This window comes from Panthera leo, chromosome D2 (assembly GCF_018350215.1).
Source record: "Panthera leo isolate Ple1 chromosome D2, P.leo_Ple1_pat1.1, whole genome shotgun sequence".
NCBI classification, from domain to species: domain Eukaryota; kingdom Metazoa; phylum Chordata; class Mammalia; order Carnivora; family Felidae; genus Panthera; species Panthera leo.
In genome coordinates this window covers 20,503,809-20,521,153 of record NC_056689.1, presented here as the reverse complement: position 1 = coordinate 20,521,153, position 17,345 = coordinate 20,503,809, and the positions used below count along the sequence as shown (strand labels likewise).

Below are 17,345 nucleotides of genomic sequence, written 5' to 3'. Positions count from 1 at the left end.
ACTCCCTCTAGTATGGATTTCTTTTGAATTTCCAGAAACCGCTTCCCAAGGTAAATATAGGCTATCTTCAAAATACTACTTGAACACCAGACTTCAAAAGTAAACACAGCAGACTGTCCTCATGAATAATTAATTCAAGATAATGGCTGAGAGATCTCCACTTAGAAGCCTGAAAATCCCGCGAGATTCACCATATTTAATGAATGTTACCTTTCAGCCCTTCATTTCCAATATCCTAAAGCTATCTACAAGAAGAGAATATTTAGGTGAGTTGATATATATTTAGAGGAGTTTGTACATGAAAGGTCAACAGTCTAAGCCCTTGAGCTTTAAGACCTTCTACTTAAATTGACAAGAATTGATATTACAAATGATTACAGAAATGAATGTAAGTACAGTGAAAAAAATCCCACAATCTGAACTTTTCTACTCAATTATTCTGGAAAATAAAAGAGTATAATTAATCATTTTGAAAGGAAACTAAAATTAGTATTTCACAGAACTAGACTCAAGGGAAACCTGAGCCTAGAACTTGGAATGGCACTTAGTCAAGAAAATCACTATATATGTATATATATATGTGTGTGTGTGTATATATATATATATATATATATTTCTATTCTTACCGAATATAGTCAAAATATTCTTTGTGTTGGTTACGATAAAAAACAGAAAATTTAAGCATCCGTCCTGCAATCACTTCAGCCTTCTCCAACAGCTGTGTTAGATGAACTTTTGAATAGTCTGAAAATAACAACAAAAAATTCTCTTACTAAAAATATATTACCAAAGGTGTCAACTACATGTTTAATAAATTGGAGATTATTAAAATCAACTTTAGGAGATTTATCTTAAATAGGAAATTGCACTGAAAAAAAAACATTCATTGTCTTTCTGTGGGACATTTTTCTTTCTACAAAAATGTATTTGTTTTATTTTGTTTTCTGGATACCCATGCATTTGTTTAACTCTCTGAAATTAAAGATCCTGAAGCAAAAACATTAAGTAAGGAATGCAGACTCTGCACAACCCAAGTAATGTCAATTGGCACCATACTAGGTACTAAATTTTCTTTAATCAACTGAAAAGTCAAATATAAGAAGTTTCTCACCTGCAATAAGTAGCAAATAAATTTAAAGGAGTAGCAATAATAATGTTCATTTAATTTACTCTTTAAATCTATGAGGTTAGCAAGGTAGATTATATATGACCATTTATTGACTGCAGAAATTGAGGCTTATCACAGTTTGATTCACCAAATGTTCATATATCTAGTAATTTAGACTAGTCTTCTGGCTTCTAGTTGGTGGTTTGCAGGTACACAGGACTCTTGAAAATCTAAAGCTTCTCTCCAAGTAATTTGATCTTTTCATCAACTTTTTGTTTTGAAAATTGGGGACTGTTATCAAACTCCTCTACCAGAATCTAAGCAAAAATTTTGTCTATAACGATTATAAGACTTTCCAAATGAAAGCAACCTAGTTGAACTGTTCATGGCAGCACAGTTTGTTTACTGACTGCTTTACTGGCTGACAAACATTTTAGATTAGAACATATGACGTAGAAGGCACCATGCAAATTAAATGATCAGGTTACAAGATCAAAAGGAATATTCTTCCTCTCAAAGAACTCCGTCTAAATTTATACATAAATATATAAACAAGTGTGACTTATTATGAGGTAAGCACAAGGTTTTATCTCTGACATAGACTAGACTAGAAGTAGATTAGTTGGTAGCATTCTATTTTGTTTTACTTCAATATTTTGCACTGTGCTTAGCACACAGTATGTACTCAATAAATGCTGAATGGATTAGCTATCCAGATTAAAAGACAATTTATACAAAAAGCTTCCTCAAAATTTACAGAGTCAAGGTTATTGATAAAGTTTAGGTAAAAGTCTCTGAATTATTTTGATAAAACTGAAACAATGAGCTTTAAACAGCTTAAGTTCCCTTTAAATTTTACTCATAGAAATTAAAAATGCAAAATAATTTGTAGAAAACTATCGTGGCACATTTAAAAGCTGGCATTTTATTATTCACCCATAACCTCCTTAGAAGAGTTATGAGATGTAGTTAAGTAAAAGAGCAACAGGGAGACCACTCTAAATGAAAGTAAGAAGACATAGGTTTTCCTTAATACACATAGAAATAAAACATGTACTCATAATGTTAAGTAGATTATAAAAGGGTGAATTATGATAGAGTGAATGTGTATGCGTCTATAGACAGATAGGTATTTCTGAACTGGAAATGCCAAAAGTCTTCCTTAAGCTAAAGAAGAAACATTTCACACTTTTCCCTAATGTCAAATGGGGATTTTAGCAGGTACATTATAGCTCTTTTTATTGGACAAATACTATAATTTTGTTTACTGCAGTCCTATGGAAAATAACATGTATTAAAACAATGTCAAAAAAGACTGTGTCTCTTACTTATGGGTCTCACTTAGATTAAATTTCCCTGGTAGGAGACAATGAAAGTAAGGGGAAAGAAATGCAGTAAAAAGAGTAAACATGAGGTAGACTCCAAAGAGAAATTTTAATTCAGGAATAAAACTGAGGGGATATATTAATTCCAATATAACACATCAAATATATATAAAAGTTATGTCAATGAGAATTCTTTACTATTAATGTTACTCACTATTAATACAATATAAAAATCAACTGTTCCGTTACTGATAACTTAACTATAATTAATAGCATATTTCATCTATTCCAGAATGTATTTCTTAAGTTTTTGAGAGCCATTTGTATTAAGTTTTATTTGTTTATTTATTTTTATATTTTGAGAGAGAGTGCACATGCATGCATGCAAGCAGGGAAGGGCAGTGGGAAAGAGGGAGAGAATCTTAAGCAGGCTGAATATCATGGCCATAAGATCATGACCTGAGCTGAAATCAAGAGTTGGATGCTTAACCAACTGAACCAGCCAGGTGCCTCTGAAAATGTATTTTCTTCACATTTAGCTTCTCTGACATGAGTCTTACAATAGCTGTGACATGAAAACACTGTCTCATAGTTTAATTGATAGTATTTTTCCTTAGTGATATATAAAATGGTGGATCTTATAATTAGTATCTTTGATAAGAAATACGGTACCAGAGAGATATTATTTTCCTTGCTCTCAAAGACTGAAATCCTTAGCAATCAAGGATGTTATAATCCTTAGCAACTTCCTAATAAAAAGGTTGAAGATAAAATCAAAATCACACAGAATTAAAATTTTATCCATTTAACATACCCATAGGAAACGTTTTACACTGAGTTTAAGAAAAACACAAGATAGTGAGAGTATGTACTGAGTATGTATGCACGTACTGTAGCTAAGTATGTACTGAGTGAGGCTACAGGGGGAAAATAATGCATGTGTGAGGCTATGGTGGGGGGAAGCTGATTTATCTGAAGGATGCCTCAACTGTGGAAAATTTCTAAGCAACCTACAATAGTTGAGGCAAATTTTTAAGACTTCTTTCTTCAAGCTCCTTTATGTTGATAAAACATTTAGCCTCTCTCTACAAATTTTCAGAGGAAACAATCACCTGTACAAAGAGGAAACAAAGCCCCATTCTAAGAAACAAGGAGAGGATGATAGATGTATTCAGGTAGAGATATTTTTGTACCACTTCAACACCTATTTAAGTGTCCACTAAATATTTGTTTCTTAAATGAATGAATAAACAAGTAAATGAATGAGATGAATGGTAACATTTCCATCTAATGGAATATTAAATTATAGTTCAAGATCAAAGGGGATGGGCTCTCCACATCAGATATCTGAAGGCCAAATGGCTATGAGGTACTTTCTAATGAAGCACACACACACACACACACACACACACACACACACACAGAGGACACTAGTTTAGATACAAATTTTCAGCATTCAAGTGAAAAATCGAGTAACATTTCTGCTAGGTACAGTCATTAAGATCTGCATCCATTTCCCTAATTACAGAAAGATGTTCCTGGCTTCCTTGTTTCAGTATCTGTGAAAATAAAATTAAAAAAAAATAACTCTCTCTCAAAACAAAGCTTAAAATATGCTGAGTATATTTTCAAACTACACCAGTTTTATTTGCAAAGTTTTTATTTTGAAAAATCAAACTATGCAGAAAAGAACTGATTTAATGCCATCTCAGATCACTCCAACCAATACAGCATAGTTTGTTCTGTTACACAGTGCTACTGGCAATGCAAACATAATCAATGCAGTTCATATCACCTTATAATTAAAAATATTTTAAATATGTAATTAGCTTTTTAGGAACTATTAAATATTTTTCTGTATATTTATTAAGTATTTTTCTGTATTTTTCTGTTCTCTTACCTGCTGTGCAGAATTCTATAATTTCACTCCATTCAGACACAACATAATCACCATCAACCTGTTTTGAGGCAGTCTGCACTGCGACTGTATACTCAGTTCTTGGGCTCAAAAACCAGTGTCCACGGACAGTCATTGGCAAGGGAACAGCTTTTGCCACCAATTTTGTTGGAACATCCTAAGACAAAAAGACAGAAAAATAGGAAAGGGGAATGAAGGAAGGTAGGAAAAAAGGGAGGGAAGAAATCAGTTAATTTAGCAGTATAACTTGAATCAATTATAAACAATTTGGAAGAATTTATTAAATTCCTGGCTGATGACAGAATTTTCATTTTTAAAGATATTTAACAATTATATTCAAATCTCTTATTCTCCAGATGTAAAAAATAAGGCCCAACTTGATCAAGAGACATACCCAAGGTCATACAGCTAATTAATGACATAAATGTACTTAGGTTCCTGTTTTCTTGAGTCTTGCTCTTCTCTGTATACTCCTTATATGTGCACCTTAAAACACAATATTCTAATACTAAATGATAAAACAAAACAAAAACCTCTAAAATTCCAAACATGACAGAAATAAAATTCAATGATTTTGTATTTTAAAATATATTTGTTTAATTTATACTACCAATCAGTTTTACCAGAGTAGCCCATTACTAAATATTTTATATGTGAAGGGAGAGCACATTTTAAAAACAGCTATTTTAAGATAAATTAATCCATTTTATATACAAAAGAGGTGATATCTGTTTCAGCTATATTCAAGTATGGAGCTTATGTGTCATAAAAATGTTTAGATATTTCCAAACAATGATTAATAAGGTAATTAAACTTGCTAGTTGAATATTCACTACATTTCCAAAGACATGTTTTTCTAAGTATGGAATAAAGAAAAGTGGGTCAAATCTTGACCTAATCATCATTTCACATTAAGTATTTCAAAGATACTTCAAGGAAATATTTCAAAACTACTTCAAGAAGGCAAATGTCAGAAAAGAGAGTATCCATAACCATAAGGCATAATCAAACTCGGAACATGGTTAGAACAATGACTTATTGATCTTGTTCTCTCACACTTATCTGTACATATAATTCTCATTTATCATCAGTGAATATAACTGCATTTGGTAAAAGGCATAATTTCCAGACAAGATAAGACAGCTCTTCCAAAAGATTTGCTGAGTTAAAACTTAGTATCAATATTTAAAAAAAGACCAGTTTTCATCAGTAAAAATACTGAAACATAAGAATACTTAAACCAGATAAATATTTTTCTCTCTATACTACCTCTGATGTCTATGTAGGGAGACATGTATCAGAATAGATATGTGGTAAGTAGACTGTTATAAGAATAAATATCAGAAAGGTGTTACATGTCTAAGACATTTAATGGTTGATTTGTATTTTCAAACCATAAAATAGAATAAATAAAGCAATTTTCAGCCCTAAAGTATTTTACAAATACCCTAAAGTTTATAAGCTACATAAAATTCCTCTTTTGGAAGTTATTATAGGGAAAAATGTGTGCTTCAATGAAGACTATGCATTGCTTATAGTGTACTCTTCTGGCTATCTTCTTCTGATTCTGTGGAAGCTATTTTATAACACTGTAATTTGTAGATATTCTTGTCTAAATACATGCAAACGAATTTTGTCCAATTCTCTCTTCTGGCCCTTACTTCGTCCTGACCCCAAACCAGTTTTGCCTCTACTTATACATTTATTTCAGTATTCTGATCCATAACTGTGTCCATTCTTTGGATTATCCATTGAAACACCTCAGCAGTTAATTAGTGAGTTAAATCTTTAACACATGTTCATTTTTATGTCTATATGAGAGTCATGATTTTACCTTTTCTGGGAAAAACTGTATTTTAATAGTATATTTGACATTTCATTTTCCTAAAAAAATCTCTTAGAATAGAATTTTAAACTGACATGTAATTTTTATTCTCCCAATGTCAAACACATCATATAAGTAATTAATAGAACATTATTCCTTTTAAAATGTCCTCATATTTATAACGTTTTTAAGATGCAAATGAATATAAGTGTGTGTTAAGATTTTACCTTGTGCTTAAATTTATTGGAGTTCTTGTTCTCTTTCTTATTGAGGTCAATGAAATAGTGTGTAATACGGTCCTTTGACTTTGAATCCATTTCCCATGAAATCTTGAATGAGTCACATGTAATGTTGCTTATTTTGATATTATGTGGTACTGGAAGTTCTTCCATTTCTGCTATGCCACTGTCTTGTGATTTGTTCCCTGCAAGAAAACAAGGCACAGGTAGTTTCCAACTAATGTATTTTTCCAGAAAAAGCCATCAGTTGTATATACAGTTCTGAACTCAACTAACTGCTAAATCTGAGATTTCATTTTGTTCATGAAATAATTTGAGTGCTAATGATAGCTAATGTCATTTACAAAATCATTTTACCAATGAAAAAAGCAGAACTGAATTAGAAAAACTGAATGTGGAACCTCTACATTTTCAATTTACTTTTCCAATTTCTGTTTTCATAGAATGTAAACAAAACATTGATAATCCATCTGTCTAATCTATGAAAGATGAGTCTTACATTGTAGATTCCATCTGAAAAGCCCCAAGAGATCATTTTTCCTACATGACCAATTAATTCTGCTCTAAAGTAATGTCAGGTGTTTTAAACTAGATGATGCCAAAAATGTTGCTAATGAAAGAATCCAGTCAAATAAAAAAATATTCTTTAAAAAATATATGAGGTGTCAGTGATAGTCTATAAAAATTTTTCTTTCTTTTTCCTTTAGTTTTGGAAATTTATGTATAGAAACAGGATGTGATGTGATGGTTATACTACATATACAGATAATATTGAAGACCATCCTCTTACAAGTTATTATGTCAAGGATATTTTAGGAATCTTTTTACCAGCTGTGCCTTGATAAATTTAATTTTGAGTATTAAGACAATAAATAAGGCTAAAAGAGAAAAAAACAACTGCCAAGTTGATTGATATCATTAAAATCTTGAAGAACTTGATCCAACATGTGGTTACTTTAAAGACAGTTTCCTGCATTTCCAGTAAGAGGAACTGACAAACTAAAAAAGAAACTTTAGCTAACAGTATAAAGTAAAATATGATGGAGGACAGGTCAAAAAGAGAAAAACTATGAATTTGCCAAGTTTGTTTCATAGTGAAAGACATACTGGATCAAATTTTACTCCACTTCTCCTTCCTATGTTCCTTTCCCCCAAGCCAACATAAAATTCAATGCCCCAGAGGAGAAAAAATAAGTGTAATTGTTATTCATATGATAAAAAGTGGTAGATCACAAATCAGCTACATAACTTGTTCTTTAATGAAATAAAATAGCATCTCTTGATGAACAAAAATTAAAAATAACAAAAATGAATGTGGAAAAAAAGTGGAAGGCAGTAACTTCCACTTGCAGATTAGATTGTATTCTCCTGCCCTCATATTCCCATCTCAATTGTGAATATACAACTGTTGACACTTCCCAGTTTTATTAAATCTTTCACCCATGTTGTCTCATATCAAGCTGTGTTGTGATCAGGGGAACCTGATGGCAACTGAAAACTAATCCCAAAATAACTTAAATTCTTGGGGCGCCTCATGGCTCAGCTGGTTGGGCATCCAACTCGTGATTTCGGTTTAGGTCATGATCCCAGGATTGTGGGATCAAACCTTGTGTTGGGCTCCACACTGAGCATGGAGTCAGCTTAAGATTCTCTCTCTCCTTCTCTCTCTGTCCCTCTCCTCTGCTTGCATGTTCTCTCTCTAATAAAAAAAAATAATGACTTATGTTCTTTATTGTCATTTCTTGAACAATACTTTTAAAAATCCTTCTTTCTGGGGCACCTGAGTAGCTTATTTGGTTAAGCATCCAACTCTTGGGTTCGGCTCAGAATATGATCTCGCGGTTCATGGGATCAAGCCCTGCATTGGGCTCCAGAGTGACAGCACGGAGCCTGCCTGGGATTCTCTCTCTCCCTCTCTCTCTGCCCCTCCCCCACTTATGTGTATGCACTCTCTCTCAAAATAAAGAACTAAGCTTTACACACACACACACACACACACACACACACACACACATATATCCCTCTTTCTTCTATGTACCTTCCCCTCACACCCCAGTTTCCCCAGATTCCCTCTCTATAAAACTGCCACAGAAATTACTCTCTCACCATTTTCTTTCCTTCCCATCTGGACTAACAGAATCCCCAAATTGCTTGGGACTTAAATGAAGCCTTTTAGAAGTCAAGGGAAGGAAAGAAACTAAGTAGAATCCTTTTAATGGACTTGGGAAAAGGAAGGCAATAAATACTCAAACATCAGTAATTTTTGTTCTATTTAGAAAAGCTCAAAGTTTTTACCTATTATTCTGATTGCAAATTATCTTTAAAATATAAGTAACACTACTGAAAAACTTTCTGGACACTAATGGTAGAAGTTTCTGTAGAACTCACATTATGATTCTGTATAATTTCATAACAACTGAGTGGAAAAAGTGTTATTTAAGATCATACAGAGGAAAAGAAAGCTATTTTACATTTGATCCAATTTAATTAAAATGCAATTTCAACATATAAACACTAAGATACAAAATTTTTCCATTTAAAATTCCACTATTGTTGCAGAATTTCAACAAGTGAAGACAGTAGTGAAAAGTTGAGGACATAGCATTCTAAATGGAGGCAGTGGAAAAAGCATTAAGAAAAATTCGTCTTCATTTTAGTTAATTCAGCACATGGTATATGAAAAAAATAGTGAGAATGCTAAAAAAGGAGACTAGAGATGTGTCAAGAAAGTTGAGAAATTATCTAAGAGAAAAAAAACATGATTCATTTAGATGGAGTTCAATATGTTTAATACTGAAGACATTTACTATAATTTATTGCCAGGCTCACATAATTAGTTCAAATGTGCCCTTCAAACATACCAAGAAGGCAATTTTTAAATATCCATGAGTGTCCAGCATAATTCTACATTTTTAAGAAGATGGCTGAGAAGTACACACAGGCTCTGTATTAAATGGACCTTGAAAAGATCTTGACTCACTAAAACATTTTAAGTGTACAAAAGAATAATAAGCCTACTTCACATCTACCTGTAGTAGCACATACTTCAATCTATGAATAAACTGCGTTGTTACAACATTATGAACTTCTATATATCAGTAAAATACTGTCAATATATTCTATCTATTATCCAATCTATAAGAAATGGAAATCCTTGAAATTTGCTTTTTTCCTCCTTTCCTCTCAAGAATTAGAAAAGCTGTTCTAAACAAACATTATTCTTTACAATTCTTATTCCTTAATTTTAGGGCCATGTTACAAAACAGAAATCATGAAACATAATCTATTTGTCTCATTTATAACATATGTGTATGCATTCATCTGTGTGAATATACAATACACACATACAATGATATATTTTTTCTTTTAATAGCCTTATACAGAGATTTAAATTACTTAGCTATCAAAGTCCTTCATTAACCACCTTAGAATCTGAGATGTTTTCTTTGTATTTATCTTTTTGAAAGATACAGTAGAGAAAAAACTTATTTGGTAATCAGGATTACCTTATGAAGTGTATGACTCAATTTGATAAAGTAGCTTTATCTTGAATAAAGATGAAAAGTATACCTGCTTAATAACTTAGATGTACTCTTGTAACAACTGGAATAGACCATCTTTCTCTTTATTGAGGGCATCTATATTTTTAGCATATTTCTTGTACCATTGCCCCTTTGCCCCACCAGTTTTGCTATGAAAATAACGAGTGACTTTTCTTCTTCATAATAGAGTGGTACAATAGAAGCTAATCTAAAATCTTAGTTACAGTAGTTAAAAGGGAATAAATGACTCAGCTTGAATAAAGTAAGAAAATGGTTTTTTTTAAGTAATAAAGTAGTTGGTTGCCTGGGTGGCTCAGTTGGTTGAGCTGAGGTCTCAGGTTATGATCTTGCAGTCCATGAGTTCAAGCCCTGTGTCAGGCTCTGTGCTGACAGCTCTAAGCCTGGAGCCTATTTCAGATTCTGTGTGTCTCCCTCTCTCTCTGCCCCTCCCCCTGCTTGTACTCTGTCTCTGTCTCAAAAATAAACAAACGTTAAAAAAAATTTTTAAGTAATAAAGTAGTTAGTTTTAATAATAAGCCCTGAGCTATCTTTCTAAGAAAGAAATTGCAGGTATTAGCTTACTTCCCTTAAAAATAGCAACCATGAGGCAATTTTCTCGTATCTTTTTTCTTTCCTAAAATTTAGTGATAAAAAAATCTTTTACTATAGTACATATCAGCATATTTATTTTATAAAGTTTTATGTGTATATGTTTAAATTAATATATATTTTAATAACTTTCATTACAAACTCAGAGATATAGTCTGTTATATACTTTTCTTCTTCATAAAAACAACTTTAAAATTCTGCAATACTTTTAAAGTCATTAAAGAAAAACTAATTAAGACAGTAATAAATAGTAACCACAACAAAACATTAAACTGTTCTATGCTTTACTTAATATTTAGGAAAAAACACAAAGAAGAAAATAAAAATCACTTGCAATCTCTATACTATTAACATGTTGTGCTTAATGTTTTGTAACCTGTTTTTCATCTAATAGATTGTGAACATTTTCACATGACTACACATAATTCTAAACTTGGTGTATTTTATTCTACTAATCAGTCATCTTGATACTAGACATGTAGATTGTTTCCAGTGTTTTCCTGAAATATCACTTCAGTCAACTCTATTCTATATGTATTTTTGTATATATCTATGATTATTTATCTCTGGATAAATCCCAAGATACGCAAATATTGAATCACATTTGTTTTCATCAATGTATATTCCCAACTACTCTATGTGTCCTTTTTTACACCCTTATCAATTCCATTTATTGCTATTTAAAATATCCATGTGTTTCTATGGGCAAAAGTTAAAACTTTATTTTATCTTAAAAAAGTAAAAAAATGGGGCGCCTGGGTGGCTCAGTTGGTTAAGCGGCCAACTTCGGCTCAGGTCATGATCTCACGGTCCGTGAGTTCGAGCCCCGCGTCGGGCTCTGTGCTGACAGCTCAGAGCCTGGAGCCTGTTTCAGATTCTGTGTCTCCCTCTCTCTGACCCTCCCCCATTCATGCTCTGTCTCTCTCTGTCTCAAAAATAAATAAACGTTAAAAAAAATTAAAAAAAAAAGTAAAAAAAAAAAGAGCCTTGACCTAAATCTCACACCATATACAAAAATTAGCTCAAAATTGATTTAAAAAAATAATGCAGAACATAAAAACCATAAAACTCTTAGGAAAAAAAAAAGAAAGTCTTTGGGATCTAGCTTAAGTGAAGAGATCTTGGACTTCAGCCAAAAGCACAATCCATAAAAGGAAAAATATTCAGATCGTCTCATTCTTACTTTTTGGTCTACTTCAAGTGTTTCAGCTTATTTCCCTTTCAGTGTCTAAAACATTTTGCTTTCTATATCTTGATGCTACAGCATATATGTGTATTACATTGTATAAAAATATAAATATACTTATTTTAAATATCAAAACTTACACATACACTTGCAGATTGTATATGGCACTATTTGCAGTCAAGAGAAATGTAAACAAACAAAGATGCAGTATTAAATCATAACTCCATAAAATTAACTGTAGTACATACTGAACTACTGTAATTTCATAGCCACCTCCTATTGCTATTGTGGTGAGCTTAAGTGTTGCAAGTATATGCTTAAAACACGGTATGATGCTAATCATCTCCACATGAGCAGTTTGTCCCTCCACTAAACTGCATATTGCAATAAAAAGTGATCTCTTGCAGTTCTCATGTAATTTTTGTGTTTACTGCAGTACTGTAAACCTTGAATAACACCCTGAGACCCATATGAAGTGCCATTAGTGATGTTGGCAGTGCTCCCAAGAAACAGACAAATTTCATGACATACAAGAAAAAGTTGAATTGCTTGATATGTACTGAAGATTGTGATCTTCAGCTGTGGTTGCCCACCATTCTAAGATAAATGAATCCCATGTAAGAACCACTGTAAAAAAAAAGAAAAAGAAAAAAAGAAAAACAAAATGAAAATCGTGAGGGTTTCACTGCAGCTGTACTAGCAGGCATGAAAACCTTATACATTTTGTGAAATATATTTTTATCTCATTGAAAATGAAGCTTTTATGTGGGTGCAGGATGGCTATAAGAAAGGCATATCTATAGAATCTAATATGATTCCATAAAAAGCTATATGACAACTTAAAGCAAAAGGAAGGTGACAGATCTAAAGCTAGAGCACTTAATGCCAGCCAAGGATGGTTTGATAATTTTAGAAAGAGGTTTAGCTTAAAAAATGTCAAGGTTAACAGGAGAGGCAGCTTCTGCTAACCATGTGGCAGTAGATGAGTTCCCAGATACCATTACAAAAATCATTGAGGTGAAAAGATATATGCCTGAACAAGTATTTAATGCAGATGAAAGTGCCCTATTCTGCAGAGGTGGGGGGAGAAATGCCACATAGGACATTATTAGCAAGGGAGAGAAGTGAGCAGGAGGAAATTAGTTAACAAATGCAGTTGGGCTTACGATCAGGACTGCCTGATCTATAAAGCTGCTAACTGCCAAGCCTTAAAGGAAAAGATAAATACCAGCTGTCAGTCTTTTGGTTGCACAAGATGGCCTAAACAATGAGAGCCCTTTCTTTGGATTGGTTCTATTGATGCCTTGTCCCTAAATTCAGGAAGTACCATGCCAGTAAGGGACTACTTTTCAAGGTTCTTTTGATATTGGACAATGCTGCTGGCCACCCTGAACCCTATGAATTCAATACCAAAGGCATCAAAGTAGTCTACTCACATCCAAACACAATGCCTCTAATTTAGCCTCTAGATAAGGGTGTCATGAGGACATTTAAAAGGCTAATTACACACAGTACTGTATGGAAAAGATTATCAACACTATGGAAGAGAGCACTGATAGAAAGAAAATCATGCAAGTCTGGAAGGATTACACAATTGAAATTACTATCATTGTTAGTAGAAAAAGCTGTGAAAGCCATCAAACCCCAAACAATAAATATCTGCTGCAGAAAACTGTGTTTCACCAATCATGAAATCATGAAAGAGATTTTGGATATGGCAAAAAAGTTGGGGAGTGAAGACACAGATCTTGGAGAAATTCAACAGCTAATAAACACCATACCAGAGGAAATTACAGAAGACAACTTGATAGAGATGAGAACTTATGGACCAGTGCCAGCAATGAGGAAAAGATGTAGAAAAATCAGTACCAGAAAACAAAATGAAATCAGACAATCTGACAGAAGGGCTCTGAGTATTCAGGACTTCTTTTCCTTCTTTTATGACAATGGACCTTTCTATGATATGGGCACTGAAACTAAAGCAATTGGTGAAAGAAGGATTGGCAACATATAGAAACATTTTTAGAAACATGGAAAAGCAAAAAGTCAGATAGAAATTACGATATATCTCCATGAAATTACATCAGATGTGCCTCCCTCTCCTGCTTCCCTTTCCACCTCCTAAACCTCTGCCACTCCTAAGACAGCAAGACCAATCCCTTCTCTTCCTCCTCTTCCTCAGCCTACTCAGCATGAAGACAAAAATGAAGACCTTTATGGTGATTCCCTTCTACTTAATGAATAGTGAATAATCATCCCACTGGACAGTTGATAAATTCATCTGTTGTGTTTGTTTATAAGCGTTCTTATGCTAAAATCTAATAACTTTATTGCAAGAATTGTATGAGATGTTCTGTATCATCTTCATCACTAAGTATTCATCATGTAGAAGATTGTGTGCAAGACTTGTCTGGAAGTGGATAGCCTATCCTTACATGGGCATAAGGTGAGTGATATTTAATATGAAATTAGTAATGTGTTGTCTTTCTTACTATTTTATATCTTTGCTTTTAAAGAATTACATTACCATACAACATGCCCCTGTCTCTTATGATAGGAGAAAATGAGCATTAGCCTACAGTCACAGATAAGGTTTTTTAATGTAACAGTGTTCCCAATATTGTATTATGAATATAACTATAATACTGTATGCCATAAAAATTTTATAACAATTCATTCATCATTGTATAGGCTAAGCTGCCATGAGGCAATTGTATTGATCATACTAGGCAAACATAAAAGTAATCATATTACTGCATGTTCATTACCAATGCATGAATTGTTATACCTGTAAATAAATATGAATTTCTTTTTCACATTGTCCTTTCCTGTTTGATGTCTAGTGTTAGTAATACGTATAACATCTACAGTGTTTTGTATCATATAAGACAATATTGATGTAGGTACTGACAGACAATTCGTCTTATAAACAGAAAACATAAACATACAGTACAATAATTTAAATGTATTTTCCCTAACTTATGAATTTCTTAACATTTTCTGCTAGCATACTTTACTGTAAGAATATATTATTTAATACATATAAAATAGAAAATATGTGTTAATCAACTGTTTATGTTATTGGTAACGCTTCCGGTCAATAGTAGGTATTTATTTGTTAACTTTTGGGGGACTCAGAAGTTACAATGTGGATTTTTGACTGCAGAGGAGGTCTATGCCCCTAACCCCTGCATTGGTCAAGAGTCAACTGTATATAATAGTTATATCTTCATTGGTGATTATATCCTTTTTCAATTAAAAATGACTACCTTGAGAGAGTGTCGAAGATGGCGGCGTAGGAGGACGCTGGGCTCACCGCGTCCTGCTGATCACTTAAATTCCACCTACACCTGTCTAAATAACCCAGAAAACCCCCGGAAGACTAGCAGAACAGAGTCTTCGGAGCCAAGTGCAGACGAGAGGCCCACAGAAGAGGGTAGGAAGGGCAGCAAGGCAGTGCGCCCTACAAAGACTGGTGGGAAGGAGTCCGGGGCGGAGGGGCAGCCTGCTGGCCAAGAAGAGACCCCGAGTCTGGCTTGCAAAAGCAGAGGGGCCAGACGGACTGTGTTCGGACAGCCAGCAAACGGGACTTAACATCTGGAAGGTTGTACGTTAACAGCTCTGCTCAGAGAGCAGGAAAGCTGGAGGACAACGGGAGGGAGAGTTGCTGAGCCCTGGGATGACAGAGCTCAGTTTGGCAGGGAACAAAGGCGCTCGCCAGCACCATCTCCCTCGCCCATTCCCCATCCAAAATCCCAAAGGGAACCAGTTCCTGCCAGGGAACTTGCTTGCACCACGCAAACACCCAATGCTGTGCTTCTGCAGAGCCACAGCTCTGGTGGCGGGTCTGACTCCCTCCCACTGCCTCAGGTCCCCTCCCGAATCGGATCACCTAAGGAGAAGCCAGCTGAGCCTGCCCCTCAGGCCCCTTGCACCTTGCCTATCCACCCCAGCTAATACGCCAGATCCCCAGCACCACAAGCCTGGCAGTGTGCAAGTACCCCAGACGGGCCACGCCACCCCACAATGAATCCCACCCCTAGGAGAGGGAAAGAGAAGGCACACACCAGTCTGACTGTGGCCCCAGCAGAGGGCTGGGATCAGACATCAGGTCTGACTGTGGCCGCACCCACCAATGCGAGTTATTCAAGACAGAATAGGGGAAGTGCCCTGCAGTTCCACAGCACTCCAGGGACTATCCAAAATGACCAAAGAGAAGAATACCCCTCAAAAGAATCTCCAGGAAATAACAACAGCTAACGAACTGATCAAAAAGGATTTAAACAATATAAACAAAGTGAATTTAGAATAATAGTCATAAAATTAATCGCTGGGCTTGAAAACAGTATAGAGGACAGCAGAGAATCTCTTGCTACAGAGATCAAGGGACTAAGGAATAGTCAGGAGGAGCTAAAAAATGCGATAAACGAGTTGCAAAATAAAATGGAAACGACCACGGCTCGGATTGAAGAGGCAGAGGAGAGAATAGGTGAACTAGAAGATAAAATTATGGAAAAAGAGGAAGCTGAGGAAAAGAGATAAAAAAATCCAGGATTATGAGGGGAAAATTAGAGAACTAAGTGATGCACTAAAGAGAAATAATCTACACATAATTAGTATTCCAGAGGAGGAAGAGAGAGAGAGAAAGGTGCTGAAGGTGTACTTGAAGAAATCATAGCTGAGAACTTCCCTGATCTGGGGAAGGAAAAAGGCATTGACATCCAACAGGCACAGAGAACTCCCTTCAGACGTAACTTGAATCGATCTTCTACACGACATATCATAGTGAAACTGGCAAAATACAAGGATAAAGAGAAAATTCTGAAAGCAGCGAGGGATAAACAAGCTCTAACATATAAAGGGAGACCTATTAAAACTCGTGACCGATCTCTCTTCTGAAATTTGGCAGGCCAGAAAGGAAGGGCAGGAGATCTTCAATGTGATGAACAGGAAAAATATGCAGCCGAGAATCCTTTATCCAACAAGTCTGTCGTTTAGAATAGAAGGAGAGATAAAGGTCTTCCCAAACAAACAAAAACTGAAGGAATCCGTCACCACTAAACCAGCCCTACAAGAGATCCTAAGGGGGATCCTTGAGACAAAGTACCAGAGACACCGCTACAAACATAAAACATACAGACATCACAATGACTCTAAACCCATATCTTTCTATAATAACACTGAATGTAAATGGACTAAATGGGCCACCAAAAGACATAGGGTATCAGAATGGATAAAAAAACAAGACTCATCTATTTGCTGTCTACAAGAGACTCATTTTAGACCTGAGGACACCTTCAGATTGAGAATGAGGGGATGGAGAACTATTTATCATGCCACTGGAAGTCAAAAGAAAGCTGGAGTAGCCATACTTATATCAGACAAACTAGACTTTCAATTAAAGGCTGTAACAAGAGATGAAGAAGGGCATTATATAATAATTACAGGGTCTATCCATCAGGAAGAGCTAATAATTATAAATGTCTATGCACCGAATATGGGAGCCCCCAAATATGTAAAACAATTACTCACAAACATAAGCAACCTTATCGATAAGAATGTGGTAATTGCAGGGACTTTAACACCCCACTTA

General features: G+C 34.5%; 2 protein-coding genes across 7 annotated transcripts in view; one reads left to right on the top strand and one right to left on the bottom strand.

Moving 5' to 3' along the window:
- PHYHIPL (phytanoyl-CoA 2-hydroxylase interacting protein like) overlaps positions 1–17,345 on the bottom strand; it is an 80,034-nt gene that overhangs the window by 15,401 nt on the left and 47,288 nt on the right. For all 6 annotated transcript variants that reach the window (XM_042908494.1, XM_042908497.1, XM_042908496.1 and 3 more), the window contains 3 exons: positions 6,404–6,600; positions 4,334–4,508; positions 627–744 (listed from right to left, as the gene is read on the bottom strand). In XM_042908494.1, coding sequence (XP_042764428.1) covers positions 627–744; positions 4,334–4,508; positions 6,404–6,600 — 490 coding nt within the window. The remainder of the gene's footprint in view (positions 1–626; positions 745–4,333; positions 4,509–6,403; positions 6,601–17,345) is intronic.
- Positions 1–17,345, top strand: part of FAM13C (family with sequence similarity 13 member C) — a 226,821-nt gene that overhangs the window by 186,701 nt on the left and 22,775 nt on the right. The gene's annotated exons all lie outside the window — the stretch shown is intronic.